Here is a 20373-nt window from a genome sequence, read left to right as displayed (position 1 = left end):
TGTAACTGCATGAAGATACCTGGAGTGTGTTGGTCCAATTCAGTCTCAGCAAATCGCTTTTCCTCCCCTCTTTCTGCCTCACTTTAACCCCCTTCTGTATTTTTAGTTGAGTTATCATAATGCTCTGCAAACTCACCTCCATTTCATATAAAAAAGTTCTAACCAATTCTCCTCTGTGTTGGTTTCCACACCTTGCTAAAATGATTCGATCCTGTCCCTCTACTCTGTATAAACAGCAGCCCAGTAAGCCCCAAGGTCTTTAGCATCGTAGACTGAAGTGAAGAGAGTTGGCTGATGAGTATCAGCATCATCACCAGGTACTCTATATGTGTACAACACACACACACACGCACACGCACACGCACACGCACACACACACACACACACACACACACCGGTCATCGTCAAGCATGGTAGACACCACTGAGCTATATCTTCAGCCTCATTTTTTTTTTTTTTTTTGAAATAGGGTTTTTATTGTTTCCCAGACTGGACTTGAATTTAGTGTTATCTAGGCAGGCTCCTGCCTCAAACTCCTGAGTCGCTGAGATTATCAAGCATCTACCACTGGATCACTTTATTAACTTTTAAGAAATGGGATCTTGGGCTGGGCGTGGTGGTGCATGCCTTTAATCCCAGCACTCGGGAGGCAGAGGCAGGCGGATTTCTGAGTTCAAGGCCAGCCTGGTCTACAAAGTGAGTTCCAGGACAGCCAGGGCTATACAGAGAAACCCTGTCTCGAAAAACCAAAAAGAGAGAGAGAGAGAGAGAGAAAGAAAGGGGATCTTTCTCACCAACCAAACCTGTCCTCAGTTTCCTGGGCTCACGTGAATCTTCCCTCCTGCGTAGTTGAGACCGTGGCACACTCCTCTCTACCCAGCGTCTTTTCACTCTCCTGTGCAGCCATAGCGAAAGCCTTGCACTTCCCTGAAGCCTGGTGTTGCCTTTTCCCTCCTGGCCTCTGTCCTCTTGTCCAACCAACTCCCCTTCTGATCTGTCCCCAAATTCAATTCACGGTCAAGTCCTCTAGCACCATGGGACTCAAGTCCCCAGACCGTGAACTGGACCCGTGTTGCCTGGGAACTGGACAGAAATGCAGCCCAGCTGACAAACTACAGACCTCCCGAGCCCTAATCTGCATCTGAATTCGGTCACCCGGGGTTCGTGTGCACATTAACTTCTGAGACTATTCCTGCGCTTCAAAGGCAGTGACACAAAGAATGCATGAAGTAAAAGAAATAATTTAAAAAAAAAAAAAAAAAAGACTACATCAGCCACCAAGGTTACATTAGTATGTTGGAATTTAGAAGGTCTCAAGAATACTGGCAAGCCAAGGATGAAATGGAAATGAACGGTGTTCTATGTCATAAGCTTTACAATGTTTAGGTCACTGCTACTTACTGAAAAGAAAAAGATCAAGATGGAAGGATAACAAATGCAAGAGAAGATAGAACTTGAGAGATGTCTGTATTGTTTAAAAAGAAAGGAATTTAACGGGAGAAACACCTTTGCCCAATTGAATTCCAAAAGTTAGTTATGTTAGTGCATTCTAGGTAAATGTGTACAAGGATGTTTCATACTGTTCTATACCTGATCTTGTACTGAGCTTGTGTGTGTGTGTGTGTGTGTGTGTGTGTGTGTGTGCGCGCGCACGCGCATGTATAAGCTCTCAAGTTTGTAAGTAGAGAACTATATCCAATAGCACAAATAATCAAGCATTCTGACCCTCTGTAGATGAGAAGCTGTGTGATACTGTGATAAGGACAGTTTTTGCTTCTTGGTGGCTCTTGGTACAATTATGGTTCTTTCAGCCTAAGAATGTGAGCTATGCCAGCATGGTGGCACCTGCAGTAATTCTGTCACTCTGGAGGTGAAGGCAAGAGAGTCAGGAGTTTAATGTCATCTTCAACTATGTAGTAAGTTGGAGGTTGGCCTGGGCTAAATGACATCTTGTCTCAAAAGAAAGAAGGGAAGACATGGCAGCCTCTCTCTAGCAGGAATGACTGCCAGCATTCACTGTTGCCTGAGTGGCGGCAGCGTGGGGATGCTTCTCATGTGTGGTGTTCATTATTGGCTTTTGAATATGTAAGGATTGCTTGGAGTTCGTTCCACAAAGAGGGGTTACACAAAAAGGAGGTGGGAGTTTTCTCAAACGTCCACCACTCTGAGATCCTCCAAGCAAACAGACGCAGATAAGGAGTTTCTAATACACTCTGAAATTTTTAAAGGAGAAAGCCTGCCTGATGAAAAGTATATTTTGAATTATACATATTTTTAGAAAGGACAAATTGACTGTAGGCTCAGTGAGGATGCGCTGAGCCCCACCCCTAGTGCTACACCATGTGTCAGGGTTTCCTGTGCATAGCACCCAGACTGAGTCAGCACCTGGAGAAAACGTGCTTCATGTAGCTTCTCTACAGCCTTCAAAGACACAGATGAAGACTGAGACGCAAATAGAAACTAAACAGTTAACGAAACATGATGAATGGCCCCGCCCACCATACATACGTCAGGAGAATTGGTTTATGAACTGTAGACCTAAATCTTAAAACTGTAACCATGGTTGTATGTGAGAACATCTTTGTTCTTAGAGAGTACACCCTGAAGTGTCAAGAAATAAAGGGCGTTGCGTATGCACTTGCCTTCAAATGGCGTGTGGCTGGGGTGTGGTACATACATGTATACATATACTCAGAGTGAGGAAGAAAATACATCAAAGCAAGGAAACGTAATTGATGGGTCTGGAAGAAGAGGATATAAGGCTGTTCTTGCAAAATTTCCTCTGCAAATTTTTAACCATTTAAAAGTAATAAAACAAGACAAAAAAAAACTTCTCAGTAAAAACGTTAATGCAAAACATAAAGGCTTCATTTAGATTTAGTGGATGATGGAAGGTGTTTGGATCTAATGTGTGATTATACTCAAAATTCACTCAATAATATAACTAGCCCAACTCATACCTATCACTGCTAATCATTACCTCAAAACCATCGCCTTCTCAAAAGTCAGCCCACAGGCAGAGGCTAGCATCTGAACCACTCCCATTTTCAACACAAAGTATCTCTGGGGCCAGGACCTTCCCAGGAGGACAAATTCAGCTCCCTCACAGACTGCTTCAAAGGGATGACAGTAATGGCTGCTGAGCAAGATGGCAAAGCATGGTAAGTCCTGGGCAAGATCGCCATCTTGGATGCATGGTAAGTTCTGTGCGAGTGAGTTCTGAGGACTCTTCTTCAAGGAAGCAAGATGACTCTCTGTGTACAGAACAGGAGTCGCCATGGTGTCAGCTATTCCAGTTTCCTTTCTGTCACAGACACTTTCTGTCTGAGACTCCGTATCAAATGCTGGATGTTGACAAAGAACATTGTGCTGTGGGATTATGCAGAAGGTCCAGAGATGAGCGAGACTTTTTTTTTTTTACACAGACTGCCAAAGAGGACTGCGAAATGTATGGTTTCATGTCCTTTACTTGATTCTCATGTTCCCTCTCCAAAAAATTTCAGGAAAGTACCTGGTGTCCCCATCTTATTTATTCTTAAAAGCCCATGTAAGGAAATGACAGAGCTTGCTAGGCTCCTGTAAGTACTAAGTGAACTGGTGTATTCTTTTTTTTTTTATTAGGTATTTTCCTTGTTTACATTTTCAATGCTATCCCAAAGGTTCCCCATACCCACCCACCCCCAGTCCCCTACCCACCCACTCCCCTTTTTGGCCCTGGCGTTTCCCTGTACTGGGGCATATAAAGTTTGCAAGTCCAATGGGCCTCTCTTTGCAGTGATGGCCGCCTAGGCCATCTTTTGATACATATGCAGCTAAAGACAAGAGCTCCCGGGTACTGGTTAGTTCATATTGTTGTTCTACCTATAGGGTTGCAGTTCCCTTTAGCTCCTTGGGTAATTTCTCTAGCTCCTCCATTGGGGGCCCTGTGATCCATCCAATAGCTGACTGTGATCATCCACTTCTGTGTTTGCTAGGCCCCAGCATAGTCTCACAAGAGAGAGCTATATCTGGGTCCTTTCAGCGAAATCTTGCTAGTGTATGCAATGGTGTCAGCATTTGGAAGCTGATTATGGGATGGATCCCTGCATATGGCAATCACTAGATGGTCCATCCTTTCGTCACAGCTCCAAATTTTGTCTCTGTAACTCCTTCTATGGGTGTTTTGTTCCCGTTTCTAAGAAAGGGTAAAGTGTCAAAGTGGTGTATTCTTAATGTTCTGAGTGTGTGCAGGGTTCGCAGGGGAGTTACAGGTTTGCCCCCATCATACGGACTGTTTTCTCAGCTTGTGGAAATTAGGACCTGACCATTCTTTGCAGGTCAAACCATGTGATGGATAAACATTTGTAGGGGCAGGACCACACACCGTCCTGTTTTCTTATGCTATAAAGTGAGACTCATGCCCGCCTCCCAGATACAGTGGAAATCTAATCTGGACCACAGTCCGGTTGGTAGGTTAAAGGGAACTGTGACACTATTAGAATCACATTACACTCTCTGGTCCTCAGCAGGGCTTTTCTCAGGCTAATTCGGGAAAATGGCGGCTTACCTTCTTTTCCTGCAGCTTGGGCAGCCTGGAGGGCAGGTTGCTCCTTATTAACTTACTCTGTTTAACCAGAATCGCCCGTTTAGAGTTTCTCTGCTCGATGTCTTCATAGTCACTCATATTCCAGGCAAGAAAACCACGACTGTATCCTAGTTGCTTGTTCAGGACAAAAGCCTTCGGCTGCCTGTAATAGGAACAAATAGAAGATGAAAGAGAATAGAAAAATAGAAACATCGAAAGCAAATAGAGACGGTCTAGAAACAGCTGCCAGCCTTCAGTGGGTGAGATTGGTTCCTTTCTCACTGTTTGAGGAGATTTCTGGCCACAGACCCAAGGGCATCTGCAAACCTGGCCTGCTTGCCTTCACCGAGGAGGTTCTAGGTGTTTCCCACACCCAGCATCTCCAGATGCGAAGCTGCTGGACATTCCTGCCTCCGTGGACACCTGATAGAAGCCATAAACACTCTCATCTCCCCATTGCCTGTGGAGCCCAGTCAGAGCCGTGTGTGGAAGAGTCTGTGAAGCAGGGGGACACCAAGACCTAGTGAGAGGGTTGGGTGCATATCTGCTGCTTTTAAGGTTCCATGGAAACTAGGCAAAGTGCAGCTCTGTGACCCTAAAGTCTAGCTTTAGATGCTTTAGCAAGAAAATCTCCCAAGCACCGGCTTTGCACTAGGTTTACACTGTCAGCCTTGATTCCTTCTGTGGAACAGGCTTCAGTATCTTACCCCACAACAGTCAGACTTTTATGCCAGAGGCACATCTTGCCTGGCAGGCCTGTAGTGTAGCTCGGAGGTTCCACAGCTGGATAAGGTTACTGATGGCTCCACCCCCCCACCCCAAACACACAACACCCTACTTAGCACCTTCCATACTTGAAACCTAGCCAGCATGGAGGAAGCGCTGGCTCTGTTACAGCCTGATTTCTTTGTGTCCTGCAAGCAAACTTCATCGAATCTTCATCATCGATTTCTGGTGGGCAGCCAAGAGCATTGGTCTTTGGCCTGTGCAGTTCAGAGTACTTCTGGGACTCCCCCAGCCCCCATGAACAATACAGAAGGTGTCCCACATCTTCCCATGGTTTTGGTCTCCATAGTGTCTGCCGAGAAGTCAGTTTTATGTCACCTTCCTTAGCTGTTTTCCATAGTCTATCTTTGTCGTTGTCATTGAGGTTTGACCTGCTGTATACAGCCGTGAGTCTATTTATCTAGGTTCTATTGAGCTTCCTAAATATTCACCCTACTGTTTTGGCAGTGGCAATAATGTTGTCCAGTGATGATTCCAATTTATTAAAAGTACCATATGGGTTGGAGAGTTGGCTCAGCAGTTAAGAGCACTGACTGCTCTTCCAAAGGTCCTGAGTTCAAATCCCAGCAACCACATGGTGGCTCACAGCCATCCATAATGAGATCTGATGCCCTCTTCTGGAGTGTCTGAAGACAGCTACAGTATTCTTACATATAATAGATAAATAAATCCTTAAATAACTAACTAAATAAAGCGTCTTATGTGTCCCTGGAAGTTCCTGCTTGGTGAGTTCAATGGTCAGCCAATGATGGCCAGAGACTTTCTGGAATGTTTTGAATCATTGGAGATACTGGTCTTTTTACATACTGAGGTCTATTCCCATGTCCTGGAAGGCAGGTTACTATGAAAGTTAGCCTTAGCTTATCCTTTGCACAGTACTTCAGGATCAGCCTGAGTGAGAGCCTGGATGATATCAGGCCTTCTAGACATAGACCGCGTCCATCCTGGGCATCCTGCCTTCTAGATTCCTGGAGCTGCAGCAACACTTCTCACACAGCCTCCTGCACACTCTCTCACTCTCTGTTTTGTCCCTTTAAGGTATTAGGCATCTGCTGTTTGCCCCAACTCATTACTGATAACTGTGATATTGGATAACTGCTGCTAATCTATTTTTGACAAGTGCCCATGAGACTGAGCTGTTTACATACAAAATGAGCTAAAATAATTGAAAAGTCTGGGAAAGGAGCTTTTCCTGGGTTTTCAAAGGCAGGTTAACTATGACATGTCTGTGTGTGTGGCTTCCCGGAGGTCTTCAAACCTATGTCCTGCCTCCAGGAATTGGTAGACAGCTGTTTCTCATGGATATTGTCTTTTAAGGCAGTTGGTTTTCAAGCCTGCCCTGGAGTTATGAAGAAAAGGGGGGCAGGCAGCTCAACATCACCCACCCTGAGGATCATAGGCAACGCCATCTTTCTTTTTTTCTTCTTTTTTATTAGGTATTTTCCTCATTTACATTTCCAATGCTATCCCAAGAGTCCCCCATATCCACCCCCCCAATCCCCTACCCACCCACTCCCCCTTTTTGGCCCTGGCGTTTCCCTGTACTGGGGCATATAAAGTTTGCAAGTCCAATGGGCCTCTCTTTCCAGTGATGGCTGACTAGGCCATCTTTTGATACATATGCAGCTAGAGTCAAGAGCTCCGGGGTACTGGTTAGTTCATATTGTTGTTCCACCTATAGGGTTGCAGTTCCCTTTAGCTCCTTAAATGCACTGAGAGTGGCTTATGGTAGCCTCCTCCTCATGCTCTACTTGGCCCTGAGTTCCCACCAGTGCACCCTGGTGGCTCTTAGCATCACCTTCCCGTGTGCCAGACTGATTGCTCTCCACACATTCTAGTCTGATATCCCAGCAGCTCTCTGGTGCTGGGCCACATCCTCCTCAGGGAGTCCTTGAAGTTTGTGTTTTCAAATCTCTTCTCTCTAGCAGTCTAACTTCTCAGGCTATTTCATTCATATTTTTTTAAGTACGTTTATCTCTTTGTGTGCTCATGTGTGCCATGGTGCATGTGTGTAGGCCGAAGAACAGTTTGCCAAAGTCATTTCCCTTCTTCTACGGTGTGGGCCCCAGAGATCAAACCTCAGGCCATCAGGGTTGGCAGCGAATGTCTTACCTGATGCGCCATCTCTTCAGCCTCATTGCCTTCTTTTAAATTTTTAAAATTCTTTCTGCCCTGTTACTGTTAGCACTACCTTCAATTTTACCTAATTCTCATTTGTTAAAAAAAAAAAAAAACTTAGAGTAAACATTTTGTGTATGAGTGTTTTACCTGTACCTATGTGCAATGCCTGCAGATGCCAGAACAGGGCGTCAGATCCTCTAGAACTGCAGTCAGAGATGGTTGTGAGCCATCCTGTGGATATGGGGAACCAAACCCAGGTCCTCTGCAAGAAGCACCCAGTGATCTTAACTGCTGAGTGATCTTCCCAGCGTGTGTGTGTGTGTGTGTGTGTGTCTGTGTCTGTGTCTGTGTCTGTGTCTGTGTCTGTGTGTGTGTGTCTGTGTCTCTGTGTGTGTTAGTGGGATTGAATAAGAGTGTCACCCCCATTATACAAGTTCTCCACAACTAAGCCCCAGCCCCAGTCCCTTTATGTTTCTGTGTCTTTAGTATCTTTAGTGGGTTCTGACATAGAACACATTTATGGTCTATTTTGCTTGCATCAATAAAAATTTTTAAAAAGTGTATTTTTTTTTCTATCTCCAGTTAGAAAGCCGGCGATCCTGCACATAGTGAAGGGCTTGGCAGACAGTGGGAATGATCTTAGATTGACTACTTCTTTTACTATTTAAAAATGTTTTATTACACAACAATGTTTGATATTTCCGCTACAACTGCTGGTTCAGAGATGACCAAATTTTTCCTAGCAGCCTGAACATCAAGAAATGGGCTGAGGAGAGAAAATAGGTTTTAGCACTCAGGAAAAACTGGCTGGCCTTTTCTTACGTAAGTGTCTAAAACTGACAGGGCAAGCTTGGCTTTCCTGTGGATGCTTGTGACAGAGAAAACACTCCAGGTGCTGAGGAGGGGCCGTGAAGACGGGCTGCCCTGGTTCCAGGTGTCTTGCCTTTTGTGTGGAGCTGGGACCTCGTGGACTCCGTGGCTGCTTTGGTTCATGACCAAACAATTCAGTGGCCTCTTGGTCACTGGCTTGAATGTTGTCATAAGCTGATTAAAATAGCTATTTATTCTGGAGCACCAAAGCGGCCAGCACCCACGGTGCCTGAAGCCACCCTTTCTCTTCTGTCTGCTGCCCTGACCCACATCTTGTGAGCTCTGTCTGGGGAACTAAAAATACTTCCATATAAGTGGTTAAGCGGCTGTCTCTTGGATTCTGAGGTTAACTTTTCAAAGTGACTGTGCTGAGTTCCAGTGAGTCAGCCTCCCACCTAATCTATATAGCACAGTGAGTTACTCACTTGAGTTTCACAGAGACAAGCTTCCTTTGGGGCTTTGCGTTTTCCGTACCCACCATGAAGTGATGTCATTGTGTATCCGTGTATTTCTGGCTTTCGCGGAGGACCCTAATGACCTGCTCTCTCTTAAGTTCTTCCCTAAGGATATGGCTCTCTCATTGGCTGCTTCCTCAAGGCACCATCAATATTTGCTCTTTCTAATTCTGGAAGTGAAAAAAGTCCCATTGGCAAAGGGGAAGTTTTGAGCTACACATACAGAAGCACTTGTCAGGTCCTTTGTTGTCTAAGGGACAAGTCCTTCCCTCTCTTCTCTCCTTGGGACACTCCCGGGAGACCTTTATTTACATGGATCTTTTTACATCTTCAGTGCAGCCCACACCTACCATCAGATCGCTCAAGAGAGAGCTTTAAGATGAATTTCTTCATATTTCCCGTTTTCAAGCTAGCCTTCTGCATAGGCTCATGGGGCAGGGGGTTGCTGATGATGAACAGCAACAGATGGGGGAATATTTCAGAGATGCTGGCTACTTGAAAAGACCATCCCTACCCTTACTGTGGGTGCTCTCCATCCCACCTCCAGAGGCCAGCCTGGCCTTGACTGCAGCCAGGCATCACCACTCAGCCCTTCATGAGGGCAGAGGTTTTGGAAGGTGGGACAGCGTGTCATGATGCTCCAGACTGGTGCCACACATATTCTAAGTGAGTTAAGTACAGCTTTGTTTCCTTTGATTGGCTCTCCATCTTGACACACCACCCTAGAATTATTTATGATTATGCTGTACATACACTACTCTCTAAACATTTCATCTTTCCCCCTGGAATAGTGCTTATTTGACCCTGGATCAACAGCCTATATCATAGACACTACTAAAAAACAAAAGTTGGGTTGGTTTTTTTTATTGTTGTTGTTAAACCAGACAGATCAAAAGAACATACATATTAGGCAGCTATTGATAGAAAAACGTTTAAAAGCAAAGGATAACTATTGCCCAATGGAAAGAACAGGGCTTATAAGAAGCTATCCTCTCTTTTTAAGGAAATTTTTTCTTTCTATTTAGGTGTCTGTCTATCTGTGTCTCTTTCCCTGTATAATATATATATATATAAAACGTGTATGTGTGTGTGTTTGCAATGTTGCCTTTGGAAGCCAGAAGAGGGCGCTGGAACTAGAGGTACAGGCAGTTGTGGCTTCCTCACATGGTCCTCTCCAAGAACAGTGAGTGAGCTATCTCTCCAGCCCCAAGGAATTTTTTAAAAAACTGTACACGTTTTGCTTAAATGCATGTGTATGTACCACATGCATGCCATTTACCCAAGAAGCCAGAAGAGGGTGTCAGATGCCCTGGAACTGGAGTTATTGATCATTGTGAGAGACTCCACATGGGTGCTGGGAATTGGACCCAGGTCCCCATGGGTATAGCAAATGCTCAACTGCTGAGCCATATTCCTAGCTCTGCCCATTCCATAGGCCAAGATGCTGTGCTTCTTAGGTACAGTGCCTCATAGAATTCTCCAGAAGGCACATGCCTACCATACTTGCTTGATGTTTGGACTTCAGGATACTGGCAAAACCAAGGGTCTATCTTTGATTTTAACAACCTACTTAAAATAAAGTCAAAAGGTAATATTGAACCCCAAATTATGGCCAAATAAGACAACTGATGACCCCAAAGACCCAGAAGCTATTCTGTTGTACAGTTGTAACTTGTGTAAAGGGTGGCATGCATCTACACTGTGACCCTTGGGTGATGAATTGCTTTTTCAGCGAGCTGTTCTCTCAGGTTTTGGTTTGGTTTGTTCTTGTTTTTCTTACAGTGTCAGCGATGTTTTGTTGTTCCTGTCTTTAAATAATAGATGCCTTAGCCAGATTTTACAGTATAAGCATACATCCAGTGTATGTTCAGGGACTTTCCAGATGTCCACGTCATGTAGCAAAGACATACACGGGGACATGAATAAGCATTTTTTTAAACTGCTGTGCCTAGAAACAAGCGAAATGGACACTAAGGAATTATGTGAATGCTAAACTTTCAAGGATAATCAGTCATGATGAAGCATGGCCAATCTGTGTTTGTGTTATATGCATGTCCATGCTAGTCTGTGTGCATGTGTGCATGTGGTGTGCAGAGGGAGACCAGAGATCAGCTTGAAGCATTTTCCTCAGTTGCTCTCTACCTTACTTTTTTTTTTTTGTAATCAACACCACAATTTATTTGTAAGCATGTTATTTGTGTCAATAATCAAATTGACAACACTTTATACAATTTCCTTGGATAATATTATCATCATAACAGAACACAATCTACAGTAATCCTTTACAAATACAAAGTGTATTTGAAACACAACATAAAAAAATGAGAATGTCAGAGACAACAAATGACCAAGAAAGGGAAATATCATCCCTCACACAAACACAAAAGCATCTGGTTGCATATGTTAAACAAGAAAGGCTCTAAGGCTTCTAAGTGCTTCTCAGCCTTCCTAATGCTGTGACCCTTCGATACAGTTCCTCATGTTGTAGTAGATCCCAACCACAAAATTATACTTTTACTACTTTGTAACTGTTATTTTGCTGTTATGAATCATAACAAATATCTGATATGCAGGATATCTGATATATGACCCCGCGAAAGGATAATTTGAGCCCCCAAAGGGGTTGCAACTCACGGGTTGAGAATGGCTACTGTAAGGAATCGGATGAGCCTAACTTCTTAAGTGCTATAAAGTTGCATTTCTTTAGATACATTTGTGAGGCGAAACTAGACCTTTACTAAACTGTACGCCCTTTTTGATATTTAGTAACTCTTTTTTTTTTTCCTTGGTTTCTAAATGTCTGTTGTGGTTCAAGCTAGTAAGTGAGAGATCCACCTTATTTTTTAAAACAGGGTCTCTGACCGAACTTGGAGACTAGCTGGCTAGCGAGCCGGGGCATCCTCCCACGTCTGGCCCCCCTATTCTGACTACCTCTACCCACTTCCCTCCCCTGTGCTATGGTTAAAGATGTGCCCTGCCACACCCAGTTCATGTGGGAATGCTGGGGAATCTGCACTCAGCTCAGCCCTGGTATTTGCTCAGCAAGCATAGTTACGGAGCCACCTTCTCAGCCTGGAAGATAACTTCTAACACCTGCTTGAATCTAATCTCTTGTTCTTACTTAGTAGTTTCTCCATCCCACATAAAGAAAATGTCTACGGTTTTCATACCATTAATTGTTCAAAAAAACAAATTTATGAAATGGCTCATATATGACAGAAATTATATTGGAAGGGTAGGTAAGGTAGAGACTATTTAAATGTAAACAGTGTGACTTCATATAGCATAAAATCTATCCAGCTGAAATGATAAAAATCAAACTGTTTCCCCAAGGAAGGTGTTTGAGAAAGTAGGAGAGGTCCCTGGATCTCCAGTCCAACTATGGCAGACAGAATAACATTGCAAATGCTACTTTTAAGACAGAGAAAGGGAAGATGTACACGCAGCTTTTCTTTTCCCTCTTGGAACAAAGCACCCACTCAGAGATTGTTCAGTCTTGCGCATTATTACATGCACCTATGCTTCAAACCTAGTGCTGTGGGCACTTGAGTTTGCTTTATTGCTTTTATTTCCCAGGAATCATGACCACTTTATTGTAAAGGCTTTTTAAACATTCTACCACTACACTGAGTTAAAGGAGTGAAACAGGAATCGTCTCTGTGCCTTGAGTGAACACGTCTTCATTAATTTACCAGATTGGCTTCCTTCCCTGAGCTCCAGAATGTGACTAATGATGTCACCAGCACATTGCTGGTTGCCCTTCTGGACTCCAGCTGGGCTCCCCTACGCAGGCTCCGAAATCTACTCCAACCCGTCCTCTAGCACAGAACAACAACATACTGCAAACGCTCCCGGTGCCAAGAACCTGCTTGCAACGTGGAAACACGCAGAGGGGCTGGATGCTTCTCATTCGGTGTTTTAAAGTGACTTATATGAAGTGACCATTGCATCAAGCAGTCCCATGCACATAGCCTCAGAAGCAGGTGTCCAAATACCTAATAGATCATCTGAGGCTCCCGATTAAGAGTGCAGTGTCACTCCTGACATTGGCACATAAGCCGTCCAGTGGCCCCTGCCAGCTTCAGCAGCCCAGGCCTCCTTTATTTATGCTGGTGCTTCCTGGACATCCCTTGCTTCTTTGTGAGTGGTGAGGGAAGAAAGGGAAGGCGTGGCGTTGGAGCTGCTTGGTGTCAGTTTGGAGCACGTTCCTTTCTCTAGATAGGAAATCTATCGCTTTATTCGCTACAATGAGAGGTGGTGCAATTTGCTTTTACTCATTTGCAAAACTGAAGCACTGAACACAGCAGACAAATGACAGTGCCCCACTGCTCATCACACAGTGCACAAATGACAGTGCCCCACTGCTCATCACACAGCGCACAAATGACAGTGCCCCACTGCTCATCACACAGTGGACAAATGACAGTGCCCCACTGCTCATCACACAGCGCACAGATGACAGTGCCCCACTGCTCATCACACAGTGCACAGATGACAGTGCCCCACTGCTCATTACACAGTGGACAGATGACAGTGCCCCACTGCTCATCACACAGCGCACAGATGACAGTGCCCCACTGCTCATCACACAGTGCACAGATGACAGTGCCCCACTGCTCATCACACAGTGGACAAATGACAGTGCCCCACTGCTCATCACACAGTGCACAGATGACAGTGCCCCACTGCTCATCACACAGTGGACAGATGACAGTGCCCCACTGCTCATCACACAGTGGACAGATGACAGTGCCCCACTGCTCATCACACAGTGCACAGATGACAGTGCCCCACTGCTCATCACACAGTGGACAGATGACAGTGCCCCACTGCTCATCACACAGTGGACAGATGACAGTGCCCGACTGCTCATCACACAGTGGACAGATGACAGTGCCCGACTGTTCATCACACAGTGGACAGATGACAGTGCCCGACTGCTCATCACACAGTGGACAGATGACAGTGCCCCACTCCTCATCACACAGTGCACAAATGACGGTATCCTACTACTCATTACCCAACTCAGCAAGCATCAGTTGACAGACAATCTTATTTCATCTCTCTCTTCATTACTAACCCCCATCCCCAGGACACCCTATCTCTATGGTATAAAACACATGACATCTTTTTCTTATCGTAACCGCTTGGCCAGTATTTACCCTAAACAATTAATACTTTGACTAATCACTATCCAAAAGTTGAGTTGTCTCCTAACTTTTTAAAAATACTTATTGATTTATTATATGTAAGTGCACTGTAGCTGTCTTCAGACACCCCAGAAGAGGGCATCAGATCTCATCATGAATGGTTGTGAGCCACCATGTGGTTGCTGGGATTTGAACTCAGGATCTTCTAAAGGGCGGTTAGTGCTCTTAACCGCTGAGCCATCTCTCCAGCCCAACTTTTTTAAGTGTTGGAAAATCCAAATTAGCTTCACACCTCTTTGGTGACTCTTTGAGGCTTTTTATTACGTCTTAACTGCTCATTCGTTAACAAAACTGGGTTGCTTGTCCCATAAAACTTCTGTCATGTATCTTCTGTCTCTCTTCACTGATACTGTTTGACATTTTCTGACATCGTTTTATTTCTACACGTCGTCAGTGGGAGTCGGAGCTGGGTCTGTGTCATGCTGAGTTCTGTGGCAAGGCTACTTCACAAATTCGCTAGGACTGCTGTAACAAAACACTACAAGCTGGTGGCTTAAATAGCAGCGAGGTAGATGTGTCTCTCCATGTGTGTCTTGTGGGCCCGTCTGTACCTGTGTCCCGACAACCTCTTCTCATAATGAGCATACTCATGTTCCTTTATTTTTGTTTTGTGATGCTAAAAACTAAGCCCATAGCTTCATGCATGCCAGGGAAAGGCTTAACAACTGAGCAACATGCTAACCCTAATTTCTTCTTAAAATCTCCTTAAAGGTTGGGTATATGGCTTCCTGGGTAAAATGCTTTCTTTCTGTGCAAGCATGAGGCCCAGAGTTCAGATGCTCAGAACACACATAAAAGCTGCACATGGTGGGATATGTCTGGAACCCCAATGCTAGGAGGGGAGGGTGGAGACACAGATTCCAACCAGAACACTTTAGGTTAAGGGGGAATAACTTTTTAAAATCCCAATATTGGGGTTGGAGAGTTGGCTCAGTGGTTTAGAGCACTGACTGCTCTGCTAGAGGTCCTGAGTTCAATTTCCAGCAACCACATAGTGGCTCACAACCATCTGTAATGGGATTTGATGCCCTCTTCTGGTGTGTGTCTGAAGATAGCTTGTGTACTCATATAAATCAATCAATCAATCAATCTTTAAGAAACTCCCAATATCAGTGGAGTTAGGATTCCTCGGTGACATCATTTGAATGTCTACCTCCAGAGGCAGTCACATGCTGAAGTCCATGCTAGGTCTTTACTGTGTAAGTCTGGAAAGGAGAATGGGAAGGCGTTCAATGATAGAGCCCGTGCTTAGCTTGCAGGAGAGTCTGGGTTCCATCCTCAGAACCATTTAATGATCTCTAGAAAGGGCCTAGCTTCTCCCATCACAAGGCACATAACCTAAGAGGCACATACGATCTACGCATTCTGCTTGCGATGCTCCTGGTGGCCTCTTAGCACCAGTGCATAGATGCAGTAACTGTTTAGGCCTCACATGGGGGTGGTGCCTCCATTTCTGTTACTCCTTTTGTATTCATAAGCTGGAGAACTTGGATTTCCTCTTTTAAAGTCACCTCACTTTCTGTGTGGTTATATGGTGGTGTGCTGTGTGTTGCAAAAGTGGAACTCACATGACTTTATTTCCTCCTATTTTCTGTTTTCAAAGTTAGTTCACTGGAATGCTCCAAAAAGGGCCTCTGTACTGATTTGTTTTGGTGTTGGGGATGGAACCCAAGGCCTCCTGGTTACTAAGCAAATGCTCTGTCTCTGGCCCACAAAATCTCTCTCTCTCTCTCTTTTTTAAAAAGAATTATTTATTTTCTGTCTATGAATACATTGTTGCTACCTTCAGACACACCAGAAGGGGGCATCAGATTCCATTACAGATGGTTGTGAGCCACCACTTGGTTGCTGGGAATTGAACTCAGAACCTCTGGAAGAGGTTAAGCCAGTGTTCTTAACCGCTGAGCCATCTCTCCAGCCCCAAAATCTCTTCAAGTCTGACTCCTCCAGTTCCTTTCGACTTGAGAGGGTGTTTTTTGTTTTGTTTTGCTTTGCTTTGCTTTGCTGTTATGGGGTGAGTGGATATAAAGATGTGAGTGCACATTTTCAGAGGTCAGGGGGCAGCTTTGTGAAATCTGGTCTCTCCTTCCATCTTTACATGAGTGTGTAGGTAAAACTTAGATAATCACATTTACTGTGCAATCACTTTTACCTGCTGAGCCATCTCTCCAGCCCTACAGTGAGTTTTGACAACTCTTTTGCTGTCTGGTCTTGCTGCATGGCCTGTTGAGATGCTTCAGGTTCATCTATTTCATCTCGTTCTCCAAAGCTATAGTTAGCCATTTCTCCAAGATGCCCTGATTGCTTTTGGTGTGAAGGTATTTGGAGAATCTGAACACTTAGCCCGGTGTAGGATGTATGCTTGTTTTCTTTTGGCACTCCGAAGACTGAGGCAAGACTGAGGCCAATTGGGGGGTTACGGAGTAAGTTTAAGAACAGCCCGAGCTACACAATGTGATCTAGTCCCTAAAACAAACTAAAAGAATCTAAGTACTAACGTGTGATGGTTTGTATATGTGTGGCCCAGGGATTGGCACTCTTAGAAGGTGTGGCCCAGTTTGAGTAGGTGTGTCACTGTGGGTGTGGCCTTTAAGACCCTCACCCTAGCTGCTTGGAGGTCAGTCTCCTCATAGCAGCCTTCAGATGAAGATATAGAACTCTCAGCTCCGCCTCCACCATGCCTGCCTGGATGCTGTCATGCTCTCACCTTGATGATAATGGACTGAATCTCTGAACCTGCAAGCCAGCCCCAACTAAATGTTTTATAAGAGTTGCCTTGGTCATGGTGTCTGTTTATAGTAGTAAAACCCTATCTAAAACATAAGGGAATTTTCAGCTACTGAATTGGCCCTTATGTTTAGGTCTTTGCAGTGAAGAGAATATGGGGGAAAATAAATATACAACTACAATCCATGTAGTAGTAATGGTGTGGGGGTGTGCACGTGTGCACGCGCGTGCACATGCACGCATGGGCGTGAACATGATGAGTGATATTGTAATAAACTTCAGAGACTTTCATCTCTTTTACATCTGTAATGCCCCCCCCACCTCCTCCAAGAATTTTCGTACTCATTCAAAGCAGGAATGATTGAATGAGAATCTCACTTTGTTTTTCATTTGCTCCAACCCATAATATATCAGATCCATAATACAGAATCAGAGTAAAAATATTAAAATACTTCCACCAAAATTTGTGCTGTTGTTTTTGGTCCAATAATATAATCCACTAGAGGTTATAAAAGCATCCATAAGTCCAGTCCATATGTCTGATGCCCCTGCGGTGCTTTGAATGCCTTACCTAGAGCACTTGAGGACTTGGGTTCATCCCCAGGGCTGTGGAATAATTCTTGCCTTTGGTTAAACCATAAACTGGAAACAGGCTCAGGTTTAAACAATTTTATATTTAAAATGACTTATTTTGGAATAAGGAATGGTATAACCATGGCCCCATGCCATGACGTCTTCCTGTTTTTGTTCTTGATGTTGTCATGACCATATGTGTCGAGGTGGATCTGAGGAGGAGGTACCGCCCCGGTGGTGTCTTACTGAACAGCTGCAAAGAGCAGCTTAGCTTCTGGGAGAAATGTCTTGAAGGCCTCAGCTCTGCTCCATGAAGAAGACATTTGTTCAGCCACCCACCATGCCATCCATCCTTGAATTTTAATGAGTTAGCCTTTAGGCTGCTAGACAGAAAACAAGCCAGCCGCTCTGCATCAACCCTGCCAGCTTCACACACTGCCTCCGAGACTAGAAATGAACTGTTTTTATTGTCGAATACATGATAATTGGGCTCAAAGAGGAATTTGTCTGAACATGCAAATTACATCTGTAAATAGCAACACTTTGGACTCGAAATCCAGCCACTCTCAAGGCTGATCCTACCTATCCTTCAGTTTGGGTAGCCTTCTCTAGATTCCTGCCCAGAGTTAAACTTTCAACTGTGGGCTTTGCTTCCACTAGGTCTTTCAGTCCTATTGTAACTGATACTGTTAGGTTTTTAGGTATCTGAACCAGCATCAAGTATAGTACCTGTCCCCAAACACTAATTGATTCAGTATTTCTATCATTGCATGCTATCTATCATCAACTATAGTGTCATTTCATCTGTGTCTGCTCCCCTACCCCTAACTAGTCCCCGGCAAGGTGATAAGTTCTTCGAAGGCAAAATTCATCTTATTCACTTGGAATTAAAAAAACCGGAAGTGATGTTGGACAAAATTGAATCTGGTTTATAATGGATGAGCACAAGATGCTGTTGAGGACCCTACATAGGCAAGAGCCGACATTTAAAGACAGGGTGGTTCATGCCATACAAACCCTTACGCTAATACTACAGTCAGCACTTGCATGTGTATTTTCATTCTCTCACTTTGAAAGCTCTTCACTGTTTAGGCCAGCTAGAGATTATCTGTTTTCTGTGAGCAGTAGCTGCGATATTATGTTGACTAATAGATTATACGTGGTAGCTTCCAGTTCAGTTTTTCTCAGATTCTCCGTCAAGACAGGCTATCTTTTCTTAGAACAAGTGGAAAAGCTTGTTCATGTAAACACAGGGTTTCCAGCCTTCAGCCTTGAGCGTCCAGGAGGTCTTTGGGAGAAGACAACAATGAGCCTCTGGCAGGTCACATTCTCTTTAGTAGCTACCTCAGATTTTCCGTGGATCCTCAAGCCCCCTTCTCTCCTCAGATTGTCCGTTCCCTCAGCCGTCCTTCATAGGACAGGACCTTGGTAAGACTTCACTTTCTGTTACACAGTACTCTTTAAGAATTATTAAGGCAGGATGTGTGGAGGTTTGAATGACAATGGCCCCCAACAAGCTCATAGGGAGTGGCATTATTTGAAAGGATAAGGACCTGTGGCCTTGTTGAAGTAGCTGTGGCATTGTTAGAGAAGATTATCTCAGGATGGGGTTGGGGGTGAAGGGGTGCGGGGGTGGGGGCTTTGAGGTTTCCGAAACTCAAACCAGGTTAACTGTCTCTGCTGCTTGCCCATCTAGATAGAACTCTCAGCTCCTTTCCAGCACCATGGCTGCCTGCACACAACCATGCTTCTCACGATAACAATAATGGACCAAACTCTGAACCTGTAAGCCCTCCCCAATAAAATGTTTTCCTCTATAGAAGTTGCCATGGTCATGGTGTGTGTTCACGGCAATAAAACCCTAAGTCAGAGTTTTCTGTGGTATCTATTTTACCACCAAACTTCTAAAAAGAATTACGTGTTCGCAAACACATGCATGCACAAGACTTCAAGGAGAACACCAAGGCCATCAGACCTAGGCGCCAATCCTCACCTCACACAGGTACCAGCCTGCTGGCTCAGTCTGAGAATGCGGGCACTTACTTCAATCCAAGGCCACTTTTGTTCACCTCCGTCCTTGAATCTGCCAATGCAACCCTCCCTCTGAGAATGGCTCCACAGCCTTCATCTCTGACGATGCTCCTCACATCCCAAACAGTTTTGGTCCTTTGGGTGGGTGCCTGTAGTCGCTAATTTCCTGTTCTTCCCTCTCATCCAGAATTTCGTGTGTGTGTGTGTGTGTGTGTGTGTGTATTCCACTTACCTGCCCTTCCCCTGCCCCCCACCCCCTCTGTGCTTCTGTTGCTTCAGATAGTCTTTCCCACAAGCTGTTCTGTTCTTGCTTAGACTGGTGTCAACTTCCGTTCTACTTTCTTCAGTGGATACTGTTCAGTGCATAGTTTATATTAATTTTGATCTACCCAGATTTTTGTTTCTGGTTTTCTTTTAATTATTTCTCCTTTTTGTAAATAAAAGTTTTAATTTCCTACAAACAAACATGCTTTCTCTTTCTCTGATCTCATCACATATTTTCAAATGTAACTCACTATGACAAGCACAGAGATTCACACCACCTGAATGTACGGTGGATGCTTCAGACACACATGACCTCATCATCTCGGCCCTTTCTCCAGTAAAGGACACGTTTCTGGACTCAGTCTGAGTTGATACACTGTCCAGTCATTTAAGCTAGAAGTAAGGTTTTCATTGCCTGACCTTGGCCTTTGTTGTGTACATTTAATAATAAACTTTGGCTAATTCTATTTTGTTATTTTCTCTTGCTTTGATTTGTGTGTGTGTGTGTGTGTGTGTGTGTACACACATGCATACAGACCTACTTGTCTGAAGTGTATGCAGTGCCCATGGAGGCCAGAAGGAGGTGTGAGATTCCCTGGAGCTAGAGTCACAGGCAGTTGGAAGTCAGCAGATGTTGGTGACTATAAGAAAAATCTAACATATCCTTGGGCAGGGCCTGTTTGTTGCTTTATAGATTTGCATGGGCAATGTTGAAGACCTGAGCACCTGGTCCTAGTTAGCTTTACCTGTCAACCCAACCTAGAGCCACCTG

The 20373-nt window shown here is 44.5% G+C and overlaps 1 protein-coding gene across 1 annotated transcript in view; it reads right to left on the bottom strand.

The window, feature by feature from the left end:
- The window catches only part of Gm17359 (predicted gene, 17359), a 127500-nt gene that overhangs the window by 10158 nt on the left and 96969 nt on the right, over positions 1-20373 (bottom strand). The window contains exon 4 of the mRNA NM_001142953.2: positions 4547-4727. Within this exon, the coding sequence (NP_001136425.1) occupies positions 4547-4727 (181 nt within the window). The remainder of the gene's footprint in view (positions 1-4546; positions 4728-20373) is intronic.

The sequence above is a fragment of the Mus musculus genome, chromosome 3 (assembly GCF_000001635.26).
Source record: "Mus musculus strain C57BL/6J chromosome 3, GRCm38.p6 C57BL/6J".
NCBI classification, from domain to species: domain Eukaryota; kingdom Metazoa; phylum Chordata; class Mammalia; order Rodentia; family Muridae; genus Mus; species Mus musculus.
The sequence above is the reverse complement of the archived record's forward strand: the minus strand, read 5'-3'. Positions and strand labels throughout refer to the sequence as shown.